At 52.7% G+C, this 20,851-nt stretch overlaps 11 protein-coding genes across 11 annotated transcripts; 5 read left to right on the top strand and 6 right to left on the bottom strand.

The window, feature by feature from the left end:
- Window positions 1-31: 31 nt before the first annotated feature.
- On the top strand, window positions 32-1,895 carry COCVIDRAFT_98333 (glycosyltransferase family 59 protein; the record flags this gene model as incomplete). The annotated part of the gene is made up of 5 exons (XM_014701502.1): window positions 32-142; window positions 188-273; window positions 327-871; window positions 925-1,062; window positions 1,111-1,895. The coding sequence occupies 5 exons, from the start codon at window positions 32-34 to the stop codon at window positions 1,893-1,895; spliced, it is 1,665 nt and encodes a 554-aa protein (XP_014556988.1).
- A 441-nt stretch (window positions 1,896-2,336) lies between these two features.
- Window positions 2,337-2,793, bottom strand: COCVIDRAFT_26360 (hypothetical protein; the record flags this gene model as incomplete). Its single annotated transcript, XM_014701442.1, has 2 exons — window positions 2,337-2,695; window positions 2,760-2,793. The coding sequence occupies 2 exons, from the start codon at window positions 2,791-2,793 to the stop codon at window positions 2,337-2,339; spliced, it is 393 nt and encodes a 130-aa protein (XP_014556928.1).
- Window positions 2,794-3,354: 561 nt separating this feature from the next.
- COCVIDRAFT_98300 (hypothetical protein) lies at window positions 3,355-3,955 on the top strand (the record flags this gene model as incomplete). Its single annotated transcript, XM_014701501.1, has 3 exons — window positions 3,355-3,465; window positions 3,533-3,607; window positions 3,671-3,955. The coding sequence occupies 3 exons, from the start codon at window positions 3,355-3,357 to the stop codon at window positions 3,953-3,955; spliced, it is 471 nt and encodes a 156-aa protein (XP_014556987.1).
- A 664-nt stretch (window positions 3,956-4,619) lies between these two features.
- On the bottom strand, window positions 4,620-5,825 carry COCVIDRAFT_26358 (hypothetical protein; the record flags this gene model as incomplete). The annotated part of the gene is made up of 2 exons (XM_014701441.1): window positions 4,620-5,173; window positions 5,537-5,825. 2 exons carry the CDS (start codon window positions 5,823-5,825, stop codon window positions 4,620-4,622), a joined length of 843 nt encoding a protein of 280 aa, XP_014556927.1.
- Window positions 5,826-7,435: 1,610 nt separating this feature from the next.
- COCVIDRAFT_26357 (hypothetical protein) lies at window positions 7,436-8,938 on the top strand (the record flags this gene model as incomplete). Its single annotated transcript, XM_014701440.1, has 1 exon — window positions 7,436-8,938. One exon carries the CDS (start codon window positions 7,436-7,438, stop codon window positions 8,936-8,938), a length of 1,503 nt encoding a protein of 500 aa, XP_014556926.1.
- A 981-nt stretch (window positions 8,939-9,919) lies between these two features.
- COCVIDRAFT_98363 (hypothetical protein) lies at window positions 9,920-10,621 on the top strand (the record flags this gene model as incomplete). Its single annotated transcript, XM_014701500.1, has 1 exon — window positions 9,920-10,621. The coding sequence occupies one exon, from the start codon at window positions 9,920-9,922 to the stop codon at window positions 10,619-10,621; it is 702 nt and encodes a 233-aa protein (XP_014556986.1).
- A 617-nt stretch (window positions 10,622-11,238) lies between these two features.
- On the bottom strand, window positions 11,239-12,216 carry COCVIDRAFT_98456 (hypothetical protein; the record flags this gene model as incomplete). Its single annotated transcript, XM_014701499.1, has 2 exons — window positions 11,239-11,726; window positions 11,781-12,216. 2 exons carry the CDS (start codon window positions 12,214-12,216, stop codon window positions 11,239-11,241), a joined length of 924 nt encoding a protein of 307 aa, XP_014556985.1.
- A 1,381-nt stretch (window positions 12,217-13,597) lies between these two features.
- COCVIDRAFT_98455 (hypothetical protein) lies at window positions 13,598-15,716 on the bottom strand (the record flags this gene model as incomplete). Its single annotated transcript, XM_014701498.1, has 2 exons — window positions 13,598-15,452; window positions 15,499-15,716. The coding sequence occupies 2 exons, from the start codon at window positions 15,714-15,716 to the stop codon at window positions 13,598-13,600; spliced, it is 2,073 nt and encodes a 690-aa protein (XP_014556984.1).
- A 1,769-nt stretch (window positions 15,717-17,485) lies between these two features.
- Window positions 17,486-18,571, bottom strand: COCVIDRAFT_15720 (hypothetical protein; the record flags this gene model as incomplete). Its single annotated transcript, XM_014701426.1, has 3 exons — window positions 17,486-17,632; window positions 17,995-18,190; window positions 18,315-18,571. 3 exons carry the CDS (start codon window positions 18,569-18,571, stop codon window positions 17,486-17,488), a joined length of 600 nt encoding a protein of 199 aa, XP_014556912.1.
- A 502-nt stretch (window positions 18,572-19,073) lies between these two features.
- Window positions 19,074-19,629, top strand: COCVIDRAFT_98324 (hypothetical protein; the record flags this gene model as incomplete). The annotated part of the gene is made up of 2 exons (XM_014701497.1): window positions 19,074-19,281; window positions 19,340-19,629. The coding sequence occupies 2 exons, from the start codon at window positions 19,074-19,076 to the stop codon at window positions 19,627-19,629; spliced, it is 498 nt and encodes a 165-aa protein (XP_014556983.1).
- A 652-nt stretch (window positions 19,630-20,281) lies between these two features.
- Window positions 20,282-20,836, bottom strand: COCVIDRAFT_26352 (hypothetical protein; the record flags this gene model as incomplete). Its single annotated transcript, XM_014701439.1, has 3 exons — window positions 20,282-20,427; window positions 20,479-20,538; window positions 20,626-20,836. 3 exons carry the CDS (start codon window positions 20,834-20,836, stop codon window positions 20,282-20,284), a joined length of 417 nt encoding a protein of 138 aa, XP_014556925.1.
- Window positions 20,837-20,851: the final 15 nt, after the last annotated feature.

Genomic DNA, 20,851 nt, shown 5'->3' with positions numbered 1-20,851 from the left:
TTTTTTTGCACCTTAAGCAGAGAGACCACCAATGGCTTCTTTACTTGAAGTGTGGTCCCTGCCAGGTGCCCTCATATTCATCGTTTGTCTTACTGTCAATTGGACCGAATATGTGTCAAGTCGAGTGCCAAAGCCCTACCTTGTGAGTCTGCATTCTGGTGTGACAACAGACTACTGACGATTTCAGGACGAATTTTTTCATGTTCCACAGGCCCAGAAGTACTGTGAGGGGGACTACTCATGGGACCCAAAGATTACCACCCCACCAGGCCTGTACGATGAACTTGCGCAACCATCATGGGCAGATGAACTTACCGTTGGCTTAGATATCTGGTATCAAAACTCTTCAACCCTTTGTTAGGCTGTGAAACACGGTTCTTACGTATGCAAAATACTGTTGCTTTATGCGCTATTCTTCCCATGAGCTACCTCATCCTACGCATACTACGGGCGTGCAACAATCCAAGTAAACCCTCCACTAAGGACTCGACTCTCTTTACCGATGTTCACTCTGCCGTCAACATCGCCCTCTTTCCTCCACTCTTCTTCTTCTCTGGACTTTACTACACGGATGTAATGTCTACTCTGGTCGTATTATTCGCATACACTACACACCTGGCCAGCCCGCCATCATCTTTGAGCCCCTTGCTTGCCGTCAGTGTTCTTATATCTGGAATCCTCGCCCTATTCTTTCGACAAACAAATATTTTCTGGGTTGCTGTCTTTCCGGCTGGTCTTGCCGTCGTAAACGCTCTGAAGGCTGATGGGCCCTCGACTGCCTCGAAGTCCAAAGACGTTACAGAGATTCTACGGGATAGTTGGGCTACAGGAAGGATTATTGATCCCCCAGTGCAGGATGCTAACGTTCAAGGTGAGCGAACCTGTACTTGCTCGACATATATTATTGCGACTAATGATTGATAGATTTCATCATCTTCGTGGCATCCGTTGTAGTCGCTGCTCTTAGCAAGCCTTTACTTGTAATCAAGATCGCTATGCCGTACGCAATTATTTTAGCCCTCTTCGCCGGCTTCGTTGTTTGGAATGGCAGTGTTGTTCTAGGTAAGTCCTCACAATGCATGCCAAATTCAAAAAAGCTTACGTCAATAGGCGATAAATCCGCACATACAGCTACGATAAACATGCCACAAATGCTGTACATCTGGCCATACTTTGCGTTCTTCTCCATCCCACTTCTGGTAGGACCATTTCTTGGGCTCGTCGTTCCAGTGCTACCAAAGCAGATCCAGACTACCTGCGACAAAGCCATGAACACTTCTACTTATAGACTCCCATCCCTCCTCGCATCCAGCATGTTTGTTACCTGGGCTTTACTCGCAGTCCACTTCAACACCATTATTCACCCCTATACCTTGGCCGACAACCGACACTACGTATTTTATGTGTTCAAGATCCTCCGGCTTTACCCAGCATTGAGATATATCGCAGTGCCGGTCTACTTCATCTGCGCATGGTCCATCATCAATGCTCTCGCAACGCCGAGAAGAGCTACCCATTCAAGCAGTGAAAGCATGCTAAAGGACAAAGGCAAAGCTGGTTCTCCCCCAATCTCGGCAGATAATCAATCCTGTCCCGTCAGCTTCGTCGTTATATGGCTAGCTGCGACTACTTTATCCGTAGTCACAGCCCCTCTGGTCGAGCCACGGTACTTTATCATTCCCTGGGTCATCTGGCGGTTGCATGTTGCACGTCACACAACCCCAAACACTGAAGCATCACCGTCGTCATCGACTTGGAAATCGATAGTCGATGTACGCATGGTTTTGGAAACCATCTGGCTGCTTGCTATCAACCTGGCCGTATCGTACGTCTTCTTGAACTGGACATTTACATGGCCCAATGAGCCTGGTAATCTGCAGCGCTTCATCTGGTAGACCTGTCATATGTCTATGTACCAAACGCATGTCGATTGGGCAGCACCCAGGTGGTATGTTGTGACACCGGAGAAATACATATCTGGTGACGGATCAAGTTGAAATAATGGATAAACACATATTTGGGACAAAGGAAATAGGGCCCGCCATGTGGTCCTAGAGATATGACAAAATACACTCCCATTGATGCATATTAATACAAAAATCCACAACAACTCAGACTCCATTTGAACAACCAAAAGAAACGCCCATCTCTTTTTTTTCTGGTCCAAACTCCCTTTGTCTCCGACAAATCTTACAGAACAGTGCATGGTCCAACGAACCGGTCATGGTTTTCCTCATTCTCTGACGCGTCATTCATTTTCTGACACGATATTCTCGGTGCACCCGTAAACTTCCGCCCAAGATGGCATATATCCTCGATGCTTTAGTTACAGCACCCTAGTGCTTGCTGTGCTCATCGCTTCCCATGGTCAACCTCAGGACGAAGTTGACAATGACGGCAGCGAACAGAGCGATGGTGAGGACGGTGGGACCCAGCCTGTCATCGAAGCCGCCCTGGCCCCTCATCCTTATGCTCCTCGCGCGCCAGTGGAAGGTAAAGAGGGCGTAAATCATGGCCATCATGGCAACAAGGGTGAAGAGGCCCGCGGAGATTTTTCCAATCTTGTCGCCAAAGTTAAGGAGGCCGATTGCGAGGCCGCCGAGGATGACGGTAAAGTTGAGCCATGAGAGGAAGGTACGCTCGTTGGCGAAGAAGACCTTGGGCTCGACGCGAGTGGGGAGCGCGATGCGCTTGCCTGCGAGAAGATTGTTAGAGAGGCGCCATGGATCAAAAGTTGGTTGGCGAGGACGCGAGCTTACCCGGCGCGGTCTGAAGGAGTGGTTGGGTAGACATGACGAAAGTGGATGATGTAGTGCGCTACTGGTATATCGCAACAGAGAGAGCTTGTCTTGGGTTTCGTGTACGCGGTCTGGGTGTCAATGGGCGGGTGTCGCACAAAGCAAAAGTCTGCGCAGCTCGAGTAGTTTCAGTCGAGAAGAAGAAAGAGGCGAGAAGAGTGGAAACGTGCGTCAGAAAGCACCAGAGCTTGTCTTTCGTTGCGGGTCGCGATGAACCCAGTAACAGACCCATGCCTCGAAGCAAAGCACGGCACTGCAGCCAATGGCGAGCCAGCATGTGCCCATGTGATAGCGACAGAATACGCGTTGCTGATTGGCTGGCGCCGTCGGTGTCGGGGCACAGCTGGGGCGGTGCGGCAGCTGCAAGGGCAGGCCGCAAGAAAGCAACCACGTCGGCATCCGGGCACTGACCTCGACGCTAGCTCTGCCAAACACGTAAACACCACTTATCGCAGCCTCATCACGCACCACTCTGCTATAGCCTCAGGCCCTGCCAATTCCGCCCTTCTGCACATCCTCTACCTGCATTCCTACCAGCAACATCCCCATCACCACCATGGCTGTCAGTATTCCCTGGTACGAGAACAGCGCAGAGCATCTTGCTAATAGACAGCCACAGTCTCATTCACCGCTCCCCACCGACGACCTCCAGCAGATTGCCAAAACAGTAAGCACTATCTCAAAACATGCCATCCTAGGCATCTGAGGCATCAAAGACTGACAGTTGCAAATAGGCCTGTGAGCAAGCTGTTGGAGCCGCAACATCATACGACCACACCAAAGTAGGAGACTGGAACAGCGAAATTATTGTAGGTTCATCCTCAGGCGATGCAGCCCTCGATACACAATGGCTAACTCACATCCCTCTCCAGCAATACATTCTCAAGACCCTCATCAGCAAAACCACGCCCGCCGCAGACTCGTCAAGCCCAGATGCTCCTTCGCAACCCGCCTACAAGTACATTGCCAACAGCACAGTGATTCAACACCACGGCAACTCGCCTGCAGAAATCGAGAAGCAGGGCCGCCGTGGCATGCACAGCGCCGTTGGTGCCTTCTGGAACAACGAGAAGGACGGAACATACACGTACAAGTGGGAGGCTGCCGACAGCAAGGGCATGGACATTGTCATCACCATCACCTGGATCGCCATCTAGAAGGCAAATCATAGAAAGCGTCATGACAGGAATCGGTGGGCAAGGTTGCGTTTTCCCAGCGGAAGATGAGCTTTGCTGGAATCACCGGCTGTCCCAAAAACAAGGGGGTGACTAAAGTTGCTGGTTGCCCGCCTGACTTGGATACGCTGTCCGAGTGCTGTTTCCTTCTACATCTGCTTTTCTTCATGGCTAGTGGCGTTGAAAAGCTCAAGGCAGCGAAATTGATACCTATTACCTTTGATTGTCCGTGCCTTTTGTGAGTGAACAGTCGGTGGTTCTACCTCGTCGTATTGCACAGTCCAACAACAGATCCTCTCGTACCGTGTCGTGTCATACCGTGCGTGTCAAAGTGGAGCCCAGCGGGCACCTGCATGAATGACGTGCGTCGAGTGTTTGAATATGGTATGTATTTGTGTGTAAATAGTCATCTTCTCGTTCCTTCATTCGCATCGACATCATCATGGCCACATGCATTCCGCACTCTAAATCCATCATCCCTCCACCTATCCCAGCCGAGGAAGCGCAGTGCAACCCATACACACACAAGAACATCAGCCATCCAGGCACAATCAAAGAGGTATATCAAAGCACTCACGTGCCAAACAAGATCAACGACAAGGGAAACAAAAAAGCAAACACAGCCAAACAGGTATCATCGAATGGTTTAGGCCTCCGCCTTTGGGCTCTTAGCCTGTGTCCCCACGCCGTCTGTGTGTGCAGAGCTACTCCGTCCACTTGCCGCCTGCTCCCGCTTGTTGATGAGCGCCTTGATTTCATCCGTCGTGCTCTTGCCGCCGTTCTTTTCCGTAATGAGGCTCTTCAACCAGGCATTCTCCGTCTGCAGCTGCTCAATCGTGGCTTCGAGCTTGGCTACCTTCTCCTGTGCTTCCTTCTGCGACTGCTCGAGAGCCTGCTCGCGCTGCTTCTTCTTGATGCGGAAGCGGGCGCTTGCGGCTGTGTTGCGGCGGCGCTTGTCTTCTTCTGCGGCGATGCGAGCGTTCTCGTCGAGTGACTGCGGCATCACGGGTGAGACATTGTCGAGCTTGCGCTTCTTGGATGCTTGATCGTAGCCTGGTGTGATTGGTGATAGAGATGCGTTGGGTGAGGCGAATCCGGGGGCCAGCGGGTAGTGGTTGGGCTGACCGTGTGCGAGCGGCAGGGCCGAATCAAAGGCGGCATTGGTAGGGAAGTTGTTGAAGTCGGTGAAGGGGAAGTCGCCTACAAGCAGATCGAGGTCAGTCATGGCTCAACAAGATAGACCACCAAGTAGCGTGTGGAGGGCGCAAGGTAAATGTCCCGTCTCACGCAGCCCAGGCAGCGTTGCGTGCTTGAAACCATGCTTAGCAGCAGGGCTGCATAGCCATACCGTCCGCTGACTGGCTAATTTGCATAGTGTGGGGGTGACAATGCAGGCAACACAGCAGGGCGGGGTTGGAGTCGGCTTGTGTCTCTTCAGCCTGCCATTGGACGGCGTGTTGCAGACCACTATATGGCAGCTGCAACGGCCCTTCCTCGACGAGGGTCCAGCCCATTGCGACAGAAAATGACAATGTGAACAATAGCAACGAGACACACACTTACCATTCAAGTTGAAATCCATGCTTGCGCTCGCGGCAGGTTGAAATCCCTCGGGACTCTTCAATGGCTGTGATGACTGGTTGTCGAGATTGAGATCGAAGTTGCCTGCGTTTCCGAAGTCGACGCTGGGGTGGCGGGCGTTGCTGACGTCGAAGAAGTCGGCGTTGAGGAAGTCGGAGAAGTCTTCTGCTGGCGCTGGATCGGCGAGCAGGTCCTGCTGAGGCGATGGCTGGTTGAGCGTCGCGATGTACTGGGACACGTTGGGCCCTCGCTGCCCCTTGTAGGATGACATGAGCGTTTTATCGTGTTTCCAGTCGAAATGGAGATGGGGAGGATGAAGTTGCAAGAGTCTATGATCGGTACAACTGGGGGTGGGCTTCGGAAGGGGGGGGTTTTCGACGGCCAAACCCGTGTTGAGGGATAGCGGGTCCGATTACGCTTCTGGCTCCGCTTTGAGCGAAATTGGGCGGCCTTGGGATGATGTTCTTCGCAGTGACCCGCTGGTTCTCGATGTATGCAAAAGTTTCCACAAGAAACTCTCGAAAATGCGCAAAAAGAAAAGAGAGGGCTGTGTGTGAGAGAGTAGTGGTGACGTTTGATGATTGCCGAAATACGCAGGGCGTTAGAGAACCTCCACATCCCCCCGCGGAGGAATTTCTAGTTACTGTGTTAGGCGGTTGGAAAAATGGGCGCAGCCGGAGTATGGCCGAGAGAACCTCCCCACGTGCGGGTTGGAGCACCACACCTCGGAATTAATCGCGACGCTCGTATATCCAAACCTAAAAGACACATGTACGCAATGGAAGAACACTCTCTTTTCACACTTGCGAGGTCATGTCATATTCTCATACCAACAGGCTTATGCTGCCCTTTGCGCCCTTTCGTTGACTTTTGGATTACTCAGAGCTGTGAATTTGTAATCAACGACCATCGCGCTAACCGCCTACTAATCAGGCGGCCACTCGGTTCCACCCGATTTTTCTCCATCGATTCACGGCGGTAATCCATCGGCAGATTCACATGCAGCAGCGGTATCACCCTGGACCCTTGCACACATTGTAGTATGTGGTTAGAAAAAAGGGTAGAAATGATCACTTATACGCCCGCCATACCGAAGAACTACCGGATAAGTGCCAGAGTTTGAGCACATTATTTAGATGCATGTACTACACCTACATATAGCAGGGGAGTCAAGAGGACGGGACTCTTCGAATTGCACATGTCTATCGACCTGCTCACGGTGTAGACCGGGTCATTATGACGGCTAGGTACTGCGTTAGGTCTGTTTTCACACACACTTCTGGAAAGTAACCCATTGTTCTGCAGTAGTAAAATATATTGGTCAGCTTGAAGCTTATGCGGGGCTAACGTCGTATATATATACTGCTTTTGTAGTAGTACGTTGCGTGTTGGAACAAAGCGCTTGCCACACGGCTGTTACGCTACATGATTATCTAAAATCAGCGAGGCACAAACTTTGGCAAAAGCGCTTGAGCTCAGCAGCGTTTCAAAAGTACAGTACGTAGTAGCAGAGAGATGATGGAGCGAATACGTAGTTTGATCATTCTGGTTGTGGTCAAAACCACATACTTGAGAGCTGCTTTATAAGCTTCATGATATGTTCCTGCAGCATGGCTGCGCATGCAGATAATCAAAATGTATGTTTACATATCAGCTCGGAACTTAAACAATTACAGACACTTGTTCTCTTCAAAGTGTGTTGGTGTGAGTATAGCATTACTTGCGTACATTCTTACACACAACTGAGGACGTCACGTGGCAGCAGGGTTAACGCGTCTGACCGCCTGAGCGCGACTCCCTCCCTGGATATTATCGATAAACGCTTCTACCATCAACAACAATCTTGACCCCTCCCATGCCGACGAGAAAAGCACAGATGCAATGGCTGCCGCCCCGGACTACAAGAATATCCCGCACTCGCACCGTCTACCCGTAAACCACCGCGAAGTCCAGCGCACCTTTACCAAGCTCTCCCGCCAATCGCTCATATCGCTCGCACTACAATGGCTCAGTAAAAAGAATCGTGACTTTTGCAAGCCTTTTCTTCTGGATGAGCGGACGAAAGAAGATGAAGAGGAAATATATGAGCCGGCGCAAAGCTATGAGGTGCTTCAGGAGATCTACAAGCAGCTGGCTGCACGCAAAGGTGGCAGGAGAGAGGTCCTGGATCGCATACTCGAGGGAGATTGGAGACACGGTATATCTATGTACCAACTGGCCACAGCAGAGATACAGTACCTTCTCGATCATCCCAATGCCTTGCGCTGGACAGCGAAGCGCCTCACAAAGATACCGAATGCGCGATTGCCAGTGACAGACATGGAGGTCACAAACGACTCTGACCACCTTCCCCGGTTCCAAGCGCAAACTTTCATGTCGAATCTCGCGAGAGAACTGACACCGCTGATGAAAGCCCACTACCTTATCACACGAATAAAAACTTCACCCATGACAATACTTCGGGTCTATATACACGATTCGCCGTATAGCAACGAGGCATCGCTGGCAGTTGAATCGAGCAATACCGACCAGGCCAAAGCGGTCTTCTTCGTCTGGCCCAATGGCTCGCCTTTTGTATACTCGTCACTGGCAACACTTACTGGCCAGGTCGTTGGTGACGATGGGCGGCATCTTAGGGAGATTGTACAGCAGGCAATACCCAAAGCCTTTTCAAGACCTTCTGCGCGCTACCAATTAACCGGCACCAATTTCACAACCAAGTCGCTTGACGCATTATTGACATATCGTGGGCCTGGTAAAAGCAATGCCGCAGCAGGTGGCTGGAGCATTTTTCAGGATCATAGTTTTAGTCAGAATGCTTTAGACTTTATCACTACGCAAAAAGGCGACAAGCATGACAAGTCTTCAAGTGACAAGGCCAACGCGGAAAAGGCTGTCCCAGGAAGACCCAAGAGACCGTTAGACGAAAAGGAGCCCTCAGAGTCCAAACGGCGGAAAGAGGTGGCTGCTGGCCGGTTTGGTACCTCTGCCCAGCCAGACGATGGGCAAGGTCTTGAACGAGTCGAGATTCGGATCGACGACCCGTTCCCAGCCACTTCAAACAATGACAGCAGTACACAAGCTGACGGTGAAACGTCCAATCGTGGAGTTCAAATAGCAAATCGCACACGGCGTGGTCGTCCTTCGCTCCTTGAGAGGACCGAGGAAGATCTGGAGGAGATTGGGAATGAAGAAGGATGGGTGCCTAATGTGCGGATTACGTTTCAAGGCATCCACGTCTTTGCCGGCATGAGGCAATTGGTTGAAGAAGGCATTGTAGACGGCGAAAAGATGCCTGGTTGGATGACTGGCGAGGCAGGCATCACGATAGGATCAGTCAAAGATGGGCGGATACGAAGTAAGGATGGTGTCCCGGGTGTTTGATTGAGTCGTAAAAAGTTCAATGCGCGGCGCTCAAAGGTGTTTTGATACTGGTATACCCATGCGGCTTTTTGCTTTCTCCCTGTGTAGAGACCAACGCAGCGATGTTTCTTTTTCTTTTTCGATAGCCATCTATAAGGCATCGGCCGTCTCCACTATATCTCCCTCTACCCTGAGCTTGGATCATCTAGGCTTTTCTTTAGGGTGCCCACATCTCTGCAAGTGAGCCTCATGTGGCTTTGCACTTCCGACCCCGAGCCTCTTGTTTCCCGCGTTGAAGCCACGTCATTCAGACCCGCTCGAGCGTCTCTTGGCGTATACGCTCACAAGCCACAGCTAGACCTGTTGGCGGTATAGCCGGAAAACACGGCATGCACAAAAAGTTTGTAGTATACGCGCGTAAAGGCAAAACGGCGGGTTGATGTCATTGCTGCAGTTGACGCCTCGCGGCCTTGCATCCATTAGGCCTGCTCGCTGCCCCGGATTGGGTGTGGCGTACTTGTGGCTGGTGCACGGGCTATCGTCCCGGGCAAGGGTTGCGCTGCCGGTTTTCCGACTCGACCCAGTAAGGCAGATTTGCAGCACCTCATTGCACATTGAGGGCGAAAACATGGTCATGTGGTCTCGTGTTGCGGTCTACCCGACTTGATCAAAGCGTTTGCGGCTACGTCTGCTGAACCCGTGGGCAGGGGTTAATGTGGGTTATGGGTGTGGGATACCGCGTGTGGTTGGGTTAGACAAGGAGGAATGAACCATTACATGTAAGTCATGTACGCTGTGCGGAAACCCGGTGAGTTAAGTCCTTTTTTTACTTGCATTTCCCCACCCCAAGACGCTTGGATGTGGTAGGGTTTATGCTTCTGGCGTACGATGAAGGACGATACCGCGGCTTGGCGGATGGGGATGGATGGAGCATATATAGCTTGGGTGATACCCTGATATTCAGAAGATTTCTTACTGAGTGAATCATCTCACACATAATCTATGCCATACTATCCAACTACTACTACCAGCATTTACTCTACGTCACCTTCATCAGAAGAAGAAGAATACTACATACCTTCTCGAGACCAACACCACTACTATCACTGGGACACCAATCAGCCACACTCCCTCATCCCCCAGCTCAACACCGCAACGACTTTTTCCACGAAATCTCCAACATCCCTGCCGATGACAGACTCCTCGCACCACCAATCCATCGACGCGCGAGCCCTGCACTCCCGCCTCGCTGTCATCGCAAACACCAACACCGAAACCAACGACCATGGATCCACCCAACGACGTCTCCGACCCTCCCTTGATAGCACCAACACACGCCCCTTCACCAAATCCTCCACAATCTCCACCTTCGACTCGCACACGTCGAGCACTTCCTCGCGCCTCCACGCCTTGCCCAGCAGCAGACTGCACCCGGAGAGCGTTGGCATCGCCCCTGGTGACTTCAGCAAACCACGCGTCCCCAAGCGAAGTCGCAGACACACTATGGAGAGTAGCAGCAGCAGCACGAGCGGTAGCCATGCAAGGAAGGAACGAGAGGAGCCGGCGCAGTTCAAGTACTATGGGCGCCATGGGAATCAGTGGCTTTTCAATGATTTTAGTGTTACGGGGGCGGTGGCCAAGGGGTTTAGGAGGGTGTTTGGAAATAAGGAGGGGAGGGATTGGTATGAGGATAGGGAGAGGTGAAGGGGGGGTAAGAGGGATAGGGGAAATGGGGATATGTAGAGAATGGGGGAGAATGGATTTTATACATGAAAACTTTTGGTTTTCTTGTGTGCTTCAAGTGATGTTGATGATACGACTTGAGTGATGTGTTAAACTGGGTGATTGATGTCTCTCAGGGAACTTCACTCAATTGGGAATTCTAAAGACAGGTGGACGAAACAATCAAGATGGAGACTATTGCTACGTAAAGATATTCATTATGCTTTTCTTTGCATATATAAGTCCGTATATATTCACAGTTAGAGATATGTTCATGCTGGGGTGTGTATGTGTGTGTCATGCTCGCATGCAAAATCGCCCATTGTTGCGCCGCACTATGCATTGCCATGTTGGAAAGATTTGCCCAAAGAAAAAAAACCCCCAACGCCGCGCTCGCTTTGGAAAAAAAAAGGAAAGCCAATGTTTTGGAGGTCCAAACTACTGGTCGTCATCAATGACCCAGTTGAGAGAATAGCTATGATCTACGCTTAATCTTTTTGTTTCGTTGACAATATCCATGTCCATGTGTCTATTTGTATGGTAGTAATATTTGTAGGAAAACGGTCGTCTACAATGGTGGTCGAGTAAAGAAACGGACTCTATCCGCGCTTCCAAAACTCGTATTTCTTCTTTGGTGCTTTTTCGGTTACCGGGACAGCGTCCATCTGGTACGCTTCTTCGTTACCTCTTTTCTTGCCCTTCTTAACGTCTCGTCTCGACGCGCAACAGCAGCAAAGCCCCGTCTGCACAAGCCATGCGAAAATCGCAAAGGCGCTGGCTACCCACATGAAGGCGAATAGTGTTGTCCCAATCTGTGCCCCGATGTTGAGCTCTGACACGCCAGTGATAGTGTTGTGAAAGATGACAAACATGACGGTAGCGATGACCGACGCGACGGTGACGAAGAGGGCGTTGAGGAAGGCGAGAATGGCGACAGGGAGAGTGAGCCAGCGTGTGTAGACGGAGATGGGCATGACGAAGATGAGGACGAAAGAGAGGACAGTGGCGGTCAGGAAGAGACCAAACATCCAGTTGGAGACGAGGTGAATCAGGTCCAAGATGTCGTTGATGTTTGCAGGAAGATTGACTAGTGGACAATGTTAGTTCGCAACCGGGCTCGCAACAACGTAGGCCAACTTACTCGACGCTCCCGCAAGCAGCTCGTTACGCAAAATCTCGACGGGGTTGAACCAATACAGGGTCGTCGGCTTGCTGCAAAAGGTTACGCCCTGGCCCTTGTACCCCGAGCAGAAGCCCCATAACCCGACCTGGTAGAAATCATGGAGACCCAGCGTTTGGGCGATGGTGTTGATGAGAGCGAAATTGGGCACGCTAGCGGGTACAATTTTACTCAGGTCGAGGCGAATAAAGTACCAGTTTCTGATGACGGGCTTGTTGCGTACGCCGGCGATATTGACAAGGATGAGGAAGATGAAGGTGAGGAAGAGGAAAAAGGAGGTTGCCAGCGCCCATCTTTTGCGCCTGCGAGTTGCGAGCTTGATTTGCTCTCTACTGAGCTCGGGAACAGGCTCTGCAGGTGTGTTATCTGATGTGCGCTTGCGAGAGAAGAATGGCATGATGATGGTGGAAGGGTTGCAGCAGGTGTGGCGGACGGGTGTGGCGCGTGTAGTGGGAAGGGTGTGTTGACTGCAAAGAGGGAGGAGAACCAGAAAGCACGACGAAACAATGCAAGAAGCCAAAAAGTTGAGGAATGGGGGAAGAAATGGTGAAACCGAGCGGTCAAGTATAGCGAAGCCCAATAAGAAGGCCCAAGAGAAAAGTCGGCCAGGACCAGACACAACCTCATACGCGTGTGCTGCAGCAGCACTGGCGAGTTTTATGGACCCTTTCCGAAGATCTTAAGCCATGACGTACAAGGCGCCAAAAACAGAATTAGACGCAGGCGCGAGCCACACAGGCGTCATGGATTGGGCGGGCTCGACAAGAGAATGGCATGCACTGGTCTCGACACGACACGACGTTCTGGCTGAAGCACCGGCGTCGACACCTGTTTAGCACTGTCGTGGCCGCGTATGCAAACTACTTAGGGTGCGGTGCACACGCGGCTGGCTCCTCCGGTTGCCCTGGTTTTTTTGGCCCCGAGTAACGTACTACCTAGATACGAGCAGACAATAAAACAAGGGCGGCTCTTTTGTGGCTGTGTCTGCAGCCACATGCAAACAAGGTGCAGTGCAAATAGAGTCTGCAGGTGGCCTGGTAAGACTGGCACTGGCGCAGAGCCGCGTTGATCGTCAGCCTCGTCAAAGGGCCGCGGAAGAATGCCACGACAGGGGCTAGAAACGCTGCCGACCTTGGCCCTCCCACACCCCAGCATGACATCCACTCAACCAAACAACAGTAACATCACCCACATTATTTGTCGTGTACTCTCAATACCCACTTCACACTTCACTCAATAGCAAACAAACCAGTGCACATCCTTGGATTTTTTTTTTTCAAATACCTCTTGCTTTCCATTCCTCTATATGTTTTGCTCGAATATTTCACACGTCGACACACGGCCTTGGTCACCGTGCTGTCAATCACCAAGCCACCACTTGCTCCAACTCTCTCCTCCCCAACTGCTGCTTACAAGAATATAAATTAGACATTGGTAACGCCGGTTCCCTCGCTGAATTGCCCTAGAAAATGAGTATAATCTGCCGGTCTGGCAATGACCGCGATGGAGAAATAGTAAACAAAAGAGGCTTTGCATGTCCCTTGTAGCAACAAAGACTGGGAGACGACACTGTGTGTATAGCCAGCGCACGCTATATTTGTCCCACGATACCGATAAGATTTGTCGTGTACACCCAAAATGGCATACTGTCCAAGCAAAAAAGAAACTTGACGTCACAAGCTTTTGGCGTTTGGTACAGGCAACGGGGCCCAAAGCTCTTCCAGCGAGCTGCTCAATGTCAGTCATCAACAATGCCCTGCGGCAAGGCCGCCATGTCTTTAGGCACTCTCGACCAAGTTCATCCTGGGCCTCAGTTGCAGAGCAATGTCATCTTTGGTACCCATGATTTCTCGTGGTATCCTGCTGACGCGGTTGGCTCCACTGCGCACTGCAAATCGACCAGCGGCTGAGATGCCAGAGCGGTTCGAGCGGATGGATCCGGCGTCTGAGCCGGCACCGGCAGGGTCGCGGATACGGCCGGGTGGAGCAAAGTCAAGGGCAGTGAAGGTACCAGACTTGCGCATCAGATGGGGACTGGGCAGCACTGGGAGTTCATCATAGGAACCGACAAGTGGCGTGTGTGGGCGAACAGAAGGGCTGTACGGCCTTGCGTTACCAAGAGGACTGTCGGGTCGCATGCCGTTTTGTCTCTCGCGGAAAGAAACTGGTGGCGCAAAGTCCGCAGCATCAAACACCATCGAGTTCTCGTTGAGCTTGGCAGGGGTTGGCAGAGACGAGAGAGCGGCGGGTGGTGGCAGGGGCTTCTTCATTGGTGGGGGTAGACGGCCGCTCATAGACGACATGCCACGAGGGGGTTGGTATTGTGATGAAGCCATGGAACCGTTGGACATGTGAGGACCGCGTGGACCCGTAGCTGTGTTGCTACGGAATCGAGGAGGTGCGCGAGGTGGAGGAGTCATGGCACGACGAGTGATCGGCTCAGCAAACGGCGCGTTGGGCTGGGCAACGACGAAGTTACCCGTGCGTGGATCAAACACAGTACCGTCCTGGTATTCAGAACCATAGTCCTCGACGTAGTCGGCGTATTGGTGTCCACCAGCAGGTTCGGGCTTGGAGTCGTCAAAGTATTCCTTGTAGAAAGATCGGATACGGTTGGCACGCTCTTCTGGGTTCTCCATGGGGTCTTCAGAGGGCATAGGACGCAGGCTCATTGACAGACGGTTGTTGCTGTGACCAAAGTCATCGACTCCGAGGCCAAGGTTCTGGGGGCCAGTCGAGTATCGGGGCTTGGGCGCTGCAATGGTTGGCTGGTCGCTGTTGCGAGGAGAAGGCGGTGTGATCTCGAAGCCATCGCCGTAGCTGGAAGTGCTGATGATGCTGTGGTGTGTGTTGGCGGTCTCTAGTACAACGGCTTGCGACTGGATACGGGGCAATGAGGGAATCTCGTTCGTGGTCTGGACAGGCGACTTGTTGACTTGTTTCTCGGTGACGGGGGGCTCAGGAATAGAGATGGTCGGGACGTTGGTAGGCTTGGAGGCGACGGGAGCAGCATGGGCAGGGGCGGGAGCAGGAGCGGGAGCGGCAGCAGGGGCTTCAGGTTCATATCGTGGGTTCAGCGGGCTGAGGGGAATTCCTGCCTCGGGAAACTTGCTATCCGGTGACCTGGTGCTATCAGGAGACAGAGACTCGCCGCGGACTGGGACGGATGTCGACATTCTTTGCGCATTCTGGAGGAGACCAGCCTGGAGACCTTCCTTCTTTGTTCCTGAGCTGGACGCGGTGTATACGGAGTTGGTTTCGCCCTTGTATGGTCCATGGCTCTGGCTACGAAGGCTCTGGTCATCCCTCAAGAAAGCGACTGGGCCGTAGGGGTCATGGGGGTCGTGCTGCGAGCGCGAAAGCGAGTGGAACGACTCGCGAGAGCCGTGTAGACCAGGGGGCAGGATGTATGGACTTCCAGTTTCAATTGACAGACCGCGGTCGTGACCTCCAGAGATTTCCTTCTCAGAGATGCTCATTTCAGGGCCACCCTTTCTACCCACCTTGGGTGTGACGCCTTCCATACCCCAATCGTGCGATTTGTACTTGTCTCTCTGATCCTCCTCCCTAAGCTTTTGCTTGTTGCGACGATGTAAGAAGGCGAGTACAACAGCGATACCAACGACAGGAACACTAGACATGGTCAGCGGAGTCGGCGAGATGACAGTGTATTACATACACGATAGCTAGTGCGATAGCCAGCATAGGCACCTGGGTTGGCTTTGTGCAGCCGGGCTCGCTGCTGCTTGTGCATTCGATGGTTTCGCGTGCGACAAGAACGGGGTTCGCTCTTTCAATGAGTTGGAGAGTTCGGGTAGCGCCGCTGGAGGGAGATCCCAAGTGGTGTGTGTTGTCGCGCACATGGTGGAGCATGTGTTGGTGATGTGAGTGCGGCATGGTTGCAAAGCCCCTGTCTCATACAATATCGTAACCAGGAATGGTAATGATGTACCCGAACGGTTGGTGATGCGTGACGGGGTCGCGGATGCGAGGTAGTTTTGGAGATTTAAAATGTATGTATTAACAACGTAAGGTCGTAAGTCAGTCGTGACTGCTGATCAACGGAGTGTACATGTAATGCGGGTGCGGGTGCGGGTAGGGAGCGAAAGCACGGCAGTAGGCGAAGGCGGTAGCGTAAGGATACGACCAAACGATCTCGAGCCCAAAAGAAAAAAGAATGACTGGGGTAAGATGCAACGGAGCAGCGAGCGTTGGTGTAGAGGGGGAGTACGAGGACTGAAAGAGTGACTGGCCCACGGAGAGGTGAGGTTGAAGGAAAGAAGGCGGATGGGCGCGAAGAGTAGATGAGGCGCCGCACAGGAGCTCGATGGCGGGCGGTGGCATACAGGGAGCCTCATTGGCCCATGTCCCAAGCCGTGCAGGGGGGAGAGGACGTGTTAAGCCGAATAACGAGAGGGACAGCGCAGGGTTCCTGTTCTAGCGCGGGCCAAGCTGTTTGATGTTGCTAATTGCATGCGACACAACCGCTCTTGCGCGGCACGGCCACTGCCCGCGCTGCCTCTGTCGTGGCCACTTCGTCGCAATCGATAGAAGCCGTCGTCGTACGGGTGGCAGACGGCCTTCTGGCGCCGCACACCCCCCCTAAGCGCATCCAGGAGAAAACCACCGCGACCGTTTGCTCTGGCTGCGTGCTGATCGCTCCATGCGGCGCCTCTACGCCCGATGCGGCGCTGCTAATGCAGGAACCCTTTTAGGCGCCTATCTTGATTGGCCAGTATCCGAGAACAGCAGATTGGCGACTAGGACTGGCCCTGTCCGCTCCAGACCATACAGCACCTCTCGACCCGTCCACAGCCCCCTGAACCCAATTCTGGATCCGCCGTCGCTGTGAATAGCACTGTCATCGTTGCACCCATCAGCGGACGAAGTGCTTATTACCTCCTCCTTCTCTCTGCCTTTGGTCCGCTCTGCCGTTCCATTTTTTGCATGCTTCTCCACCGCCGCCGCCACCACCACCACCACCACCAACACCACCAACACCCGCCGCCTCCGTGAAAATCTGTTCCACTCCTTTTCCCACGGCCCGGCATAGTCCACGCCGGCCTAGGCTGCGGTGCTCCACGCTTTCTTCATTTCCGCTCAGAAAGCGGCCGGGCGCACAGATACGTACTGCACGACATGTGGTGGAGTCGTCCGCTGCTTTCGGGCTATCCCCGATGCCGCTTATCAGTAGTCCACTCATCAAGATTGTGCCTGCTATTCCACCCGCCTATGTAGTAGTATATTGCAATGCCACCCCCTTCTGCCCGTTCACAATGACGCGTCCAGGCACTACCCTCCAGACGCTTATGTATTGCCAACGACTCATGGCGCCTTTTGCACTACTCGTCTGCTGCCAGACAACTGTTGAGGCTGGTGAGCTGCTCAAGGAGCCGCTCATCTCGCTCACCGCCACCCATGATCGCCGTGCAGCATCCCTTCATATCTGTGAAATTACTTGTTCTTTGACAGCTTGCATACTTAGGCTGCTCCCGTTTGATCCGCTCATGGTTCCTAGCATAACGAGGCTTCCTTCATCATGGTCCCATTCTTCGCTTGCACGCGGCCTTTCCGATGGGCTGAGCTGAGGTCATTGTTGATGCTGGGGGACCCTCGCCATCATCCGAGTATTGGCACAAGCATCACTACTTATTTACCGCGTCCGTTTATGGCCCCCCGGACTTTTCAATCTGATTTTTCTTCCCCTCACCATTAGGCTGCCAATGCATCTCGGTGGTATACTGCCGTGTGTTTGGCTCTTTTCTATAGCTCATGACCATGACAATCCCAGGCATTGCGCGGGTTTCCCGCGTCTACGCATCTGTACACCCAATGTTCAAGGTTTATACGGCCAGCAGGACAGGGCTTTGTATCTTGATATGTATCGTGGATCGAGGGGTAGTGCATCCAGGCCCTAGGGTGCCACGAGATGGAGCAAAGCCACCTCCTGAGTGTCCAAAGGCTTTGAGATCAGGACATTGCTTTGGTTGTAGGTGGAGACGCTCACCGGCTGCACTGTGCGAGTCGGCTTGGCAAACACCGAGTCTTTACATATACGAGCCAATGCAGTGGAATATGAACTTTGATAGCACCAGCTCTTGTGTCCATTGTGCGCATGTATGGAGATTGGTTTTATGCGTACGTGTTTGCAGCAGCGTCATTGGCATTGACCTACTTGTGAAGGTCTACTTGCATCGCCAACACAGAGCGCTCGACACTTCGAGGTCTCGGTTACAGATGTCGGTGCAGCGGTCTCGTCCCAGCCAAATACGTAGTTATGCCGGTGTTCATGTGGCATATTGTGGGGTGAATGTCCGGTCATCCGGTCATCCGGTACCGAGTGGCATTGGTCGCGTTGCGAAGTCAGAGGCCTGGCATTGTGCATCGTCATGTTCCAAGGGGGAGGGAGCAAAATCCATTTGGAATGATTGGTGCTGCTTCTTACTTATACTCAGTCGAGGACAGGACGTGTTCTAGGTGGAACCCCGCCAGCACCTTTCCATTGTGACGTTTCCAGACTGACGTTCTGGGCCATGTCGACATTCAACGGTTCCGGTGACTTTGGCCCAGACCCTGTGCTTGCGACCAGCCCTGCTTCGCATTGGCCAGAAGTATTTGCGTGGGCAGCGGCCACGATAGCACCCGATGAATCTTTTTGGCCCTGACAGCGCTTCGGCAAGGTGTTCTCGCAGTGCTATTGCGTGCAGCGCAAGCGCGCCAAGTGCGCAGGCTAGGAGATGCGCTGCTGCCATGAATATGCAACGTGACCTAGATCAAGGTGTGGGCTCGTGTGGGCTCCGGTTGGCGTGCATGCTGCACCTCTCGTGGAGAAGACGATGGGAGGGTGACGCGGGCGATCGTGGGCCAATCCCCGGATGCGCAGAGGGAAGGATGAGCCGAAAAAGGTGCCGATTGCTAATGACGCACCAACCAGCCTTCTACCATCACGAGGCAAATCATCGTCAGCCAGCGAAGACGTACATGCACACGACCTTGACCTGGTACCGATAATACCAAACCACACCCCTTCCTTCTTTACTCGTCGCCTCATCCCTGGATCCCATCGCCGATTCTTTGCTCAAATATCGACGTTGGACCCCGTCAGCCTTTCATCCTCAACACGGCAATTCGCGATTCGTTTTGGTCCCTGCGTAGCTCCATAACAATCACCCCGCCTGCTGCCCGCAACACCGCTTCTTCGAGGGTCCCGTTCCCTGAATTCACTTTCAACCCAACATTGCGCACTCCAACAACATGGCCGCCCACCAACGTACTACGTCACCCCGTACTGTGACACCAAGCGCTGGAAGCAGGACAATACAGATCCGTCCTCAGCCCGTCTTGCGCCTGTCTGCTCCATCAGGCGTGCTCCGTCTGCGAGCAGAGCCTACCGAGCGACGACACATTCAGTGGGCAGAGGACGTGGTGGACAACGAAGGCATGGGCAAGAAGTCGTCCAAAGGTACTACAAGCTGCGCCACGTCATTTTTTGCTGCTAGACCCTCTAACATCTGAACCAGTCTGTTGCATCTATCACAAACCTCGCGCTGTGGATGAGTCTTCTGACGACGACTCTTCGGATTCCTCTTCATCGGACTCGGACTCAGACTCCGAACCTGACAACAGTACCGCCAGGCCCGCCGGCAGGATTGGTGCCGCGCGGGGAAGGCGGCTACACCAGCACGACCACGACGGATGCGCAGAAAATCACGGATGTAATGAGGGCTCGGACCAGCCACAAAAAACAAAGAGGCAGCGGAGGAAGCCTAGCCCGAATGCTTACGAGAAGATGCCGAAGCAGAAGAAGTAGACTGTTACAGCGCCTCAATTGATGCGCTCACGGTGCTGCACCTGGCTTCGGCGCATACGAACTGAACACGATTTTCATTGTTTCTGTGGGGTTTGTTTTCGCGCGGAGTTTTGGCATGTCCGATCGGTACAATTTGATTGAGACTGCGTTATTGCATAGCATGGGATATTGGACTTTGGAAGTCTGCAAAACTTGGATGCTAGATTGTAGACGCATTACGGCGTTATGTAACAAGGCCTATACTTGCCAATGAATTTTCAAGCACTTTACAATCTCATATGCAAGCTCACAAACAATTCCCAGTAGCGCTTGTGTTTCAGGCATCCACCATTCCTGCTTCTTCCTTTTTCCTACCTTGGCGGTGACGTCCTTTTTGGCCCTTTACGCATGTCAGGTCCCGTGACTTAGCTCGCTTCCAGCATACCAGCGGGAAAAGCAATCTCAATGGGTGTTGGGCTCGACTGCATATGCACGTATTGGAACATTGCTCGACCACCCTCATACGCCGTGTTCCGCGAATCGGACATCAGTCTCATCTCGAGTCCGATCGTGCACTCATGCCTCACCACACCTCCTTTCACATCCTTCCCACCACATTCTTTAGCGCAGAAGAGACGCCGTGCCAGCACATGTCTACATCCCGTACGCGGATTCACTCCTCTGCATTTGCTGCGTTGGCTTGCTCAATTACCGTGGGCGCGTGCTGAGTGGGAATGCGAACAAGTGTCTGCGGCAGAGGTGGTCCATCTTCCGATTTCTTTTCTACTTCCTCCTCATCCTTTGGCTTTGGCAGTTTTGCTGTCATTGGTCAGACCAAGATAGAATCACGCATACGGCATGGTAACTTACTCGACGCCATATTGATAGCCCTTAATACGTTGTGCCAATTCGACAGTACTGCTGCAACCGCTGCGCCCCAAATGTCAGCCTGACTTCTCCATGATGCTTACCCATTATCCGCATGCGCAAATCCGTAAAAGGGCAATTTAAACATACCTTCTGTGCCATCAGACAATGTCGAGAGCTTGTCAGCTAGCATCTGCATTTGGTCCGCGAGTCCTCCACTAAGAGCTTGCAGGTCTTTCAGGTTCGCAAGTTCGGCTTTCTTTTCCGCGATGCGGGCGAGTAAGACCGGTGATTGCTGTTGTGAGCCCCCCAAAGACTGATTACGCAGGTGCGAAGGGAGAGGGCGTCCAAAATTCGACATTCTATCAGTGAATCG

Source organism: Bipolaris victoriae (genome assembly GCF_000527765.1).
Source record: "Bipolaris victoriae FI3 unplaced genomic scaffold scaffold_39, whole genome shotgun sequence".
In the NCBI taxonomy this organism is placed as follows: Eukaryota; Fungi; Ascomycota; class Dothideomycetes; order Pleosporales; family Pleosporaceae; genus Bipolaris; species Bipolaris victoriae.
The sequence above is the reverse complement of the archived record's forward strand: the minus strand, read 5'-3'. Positions and strand labels throughout refer to the sequence as shown.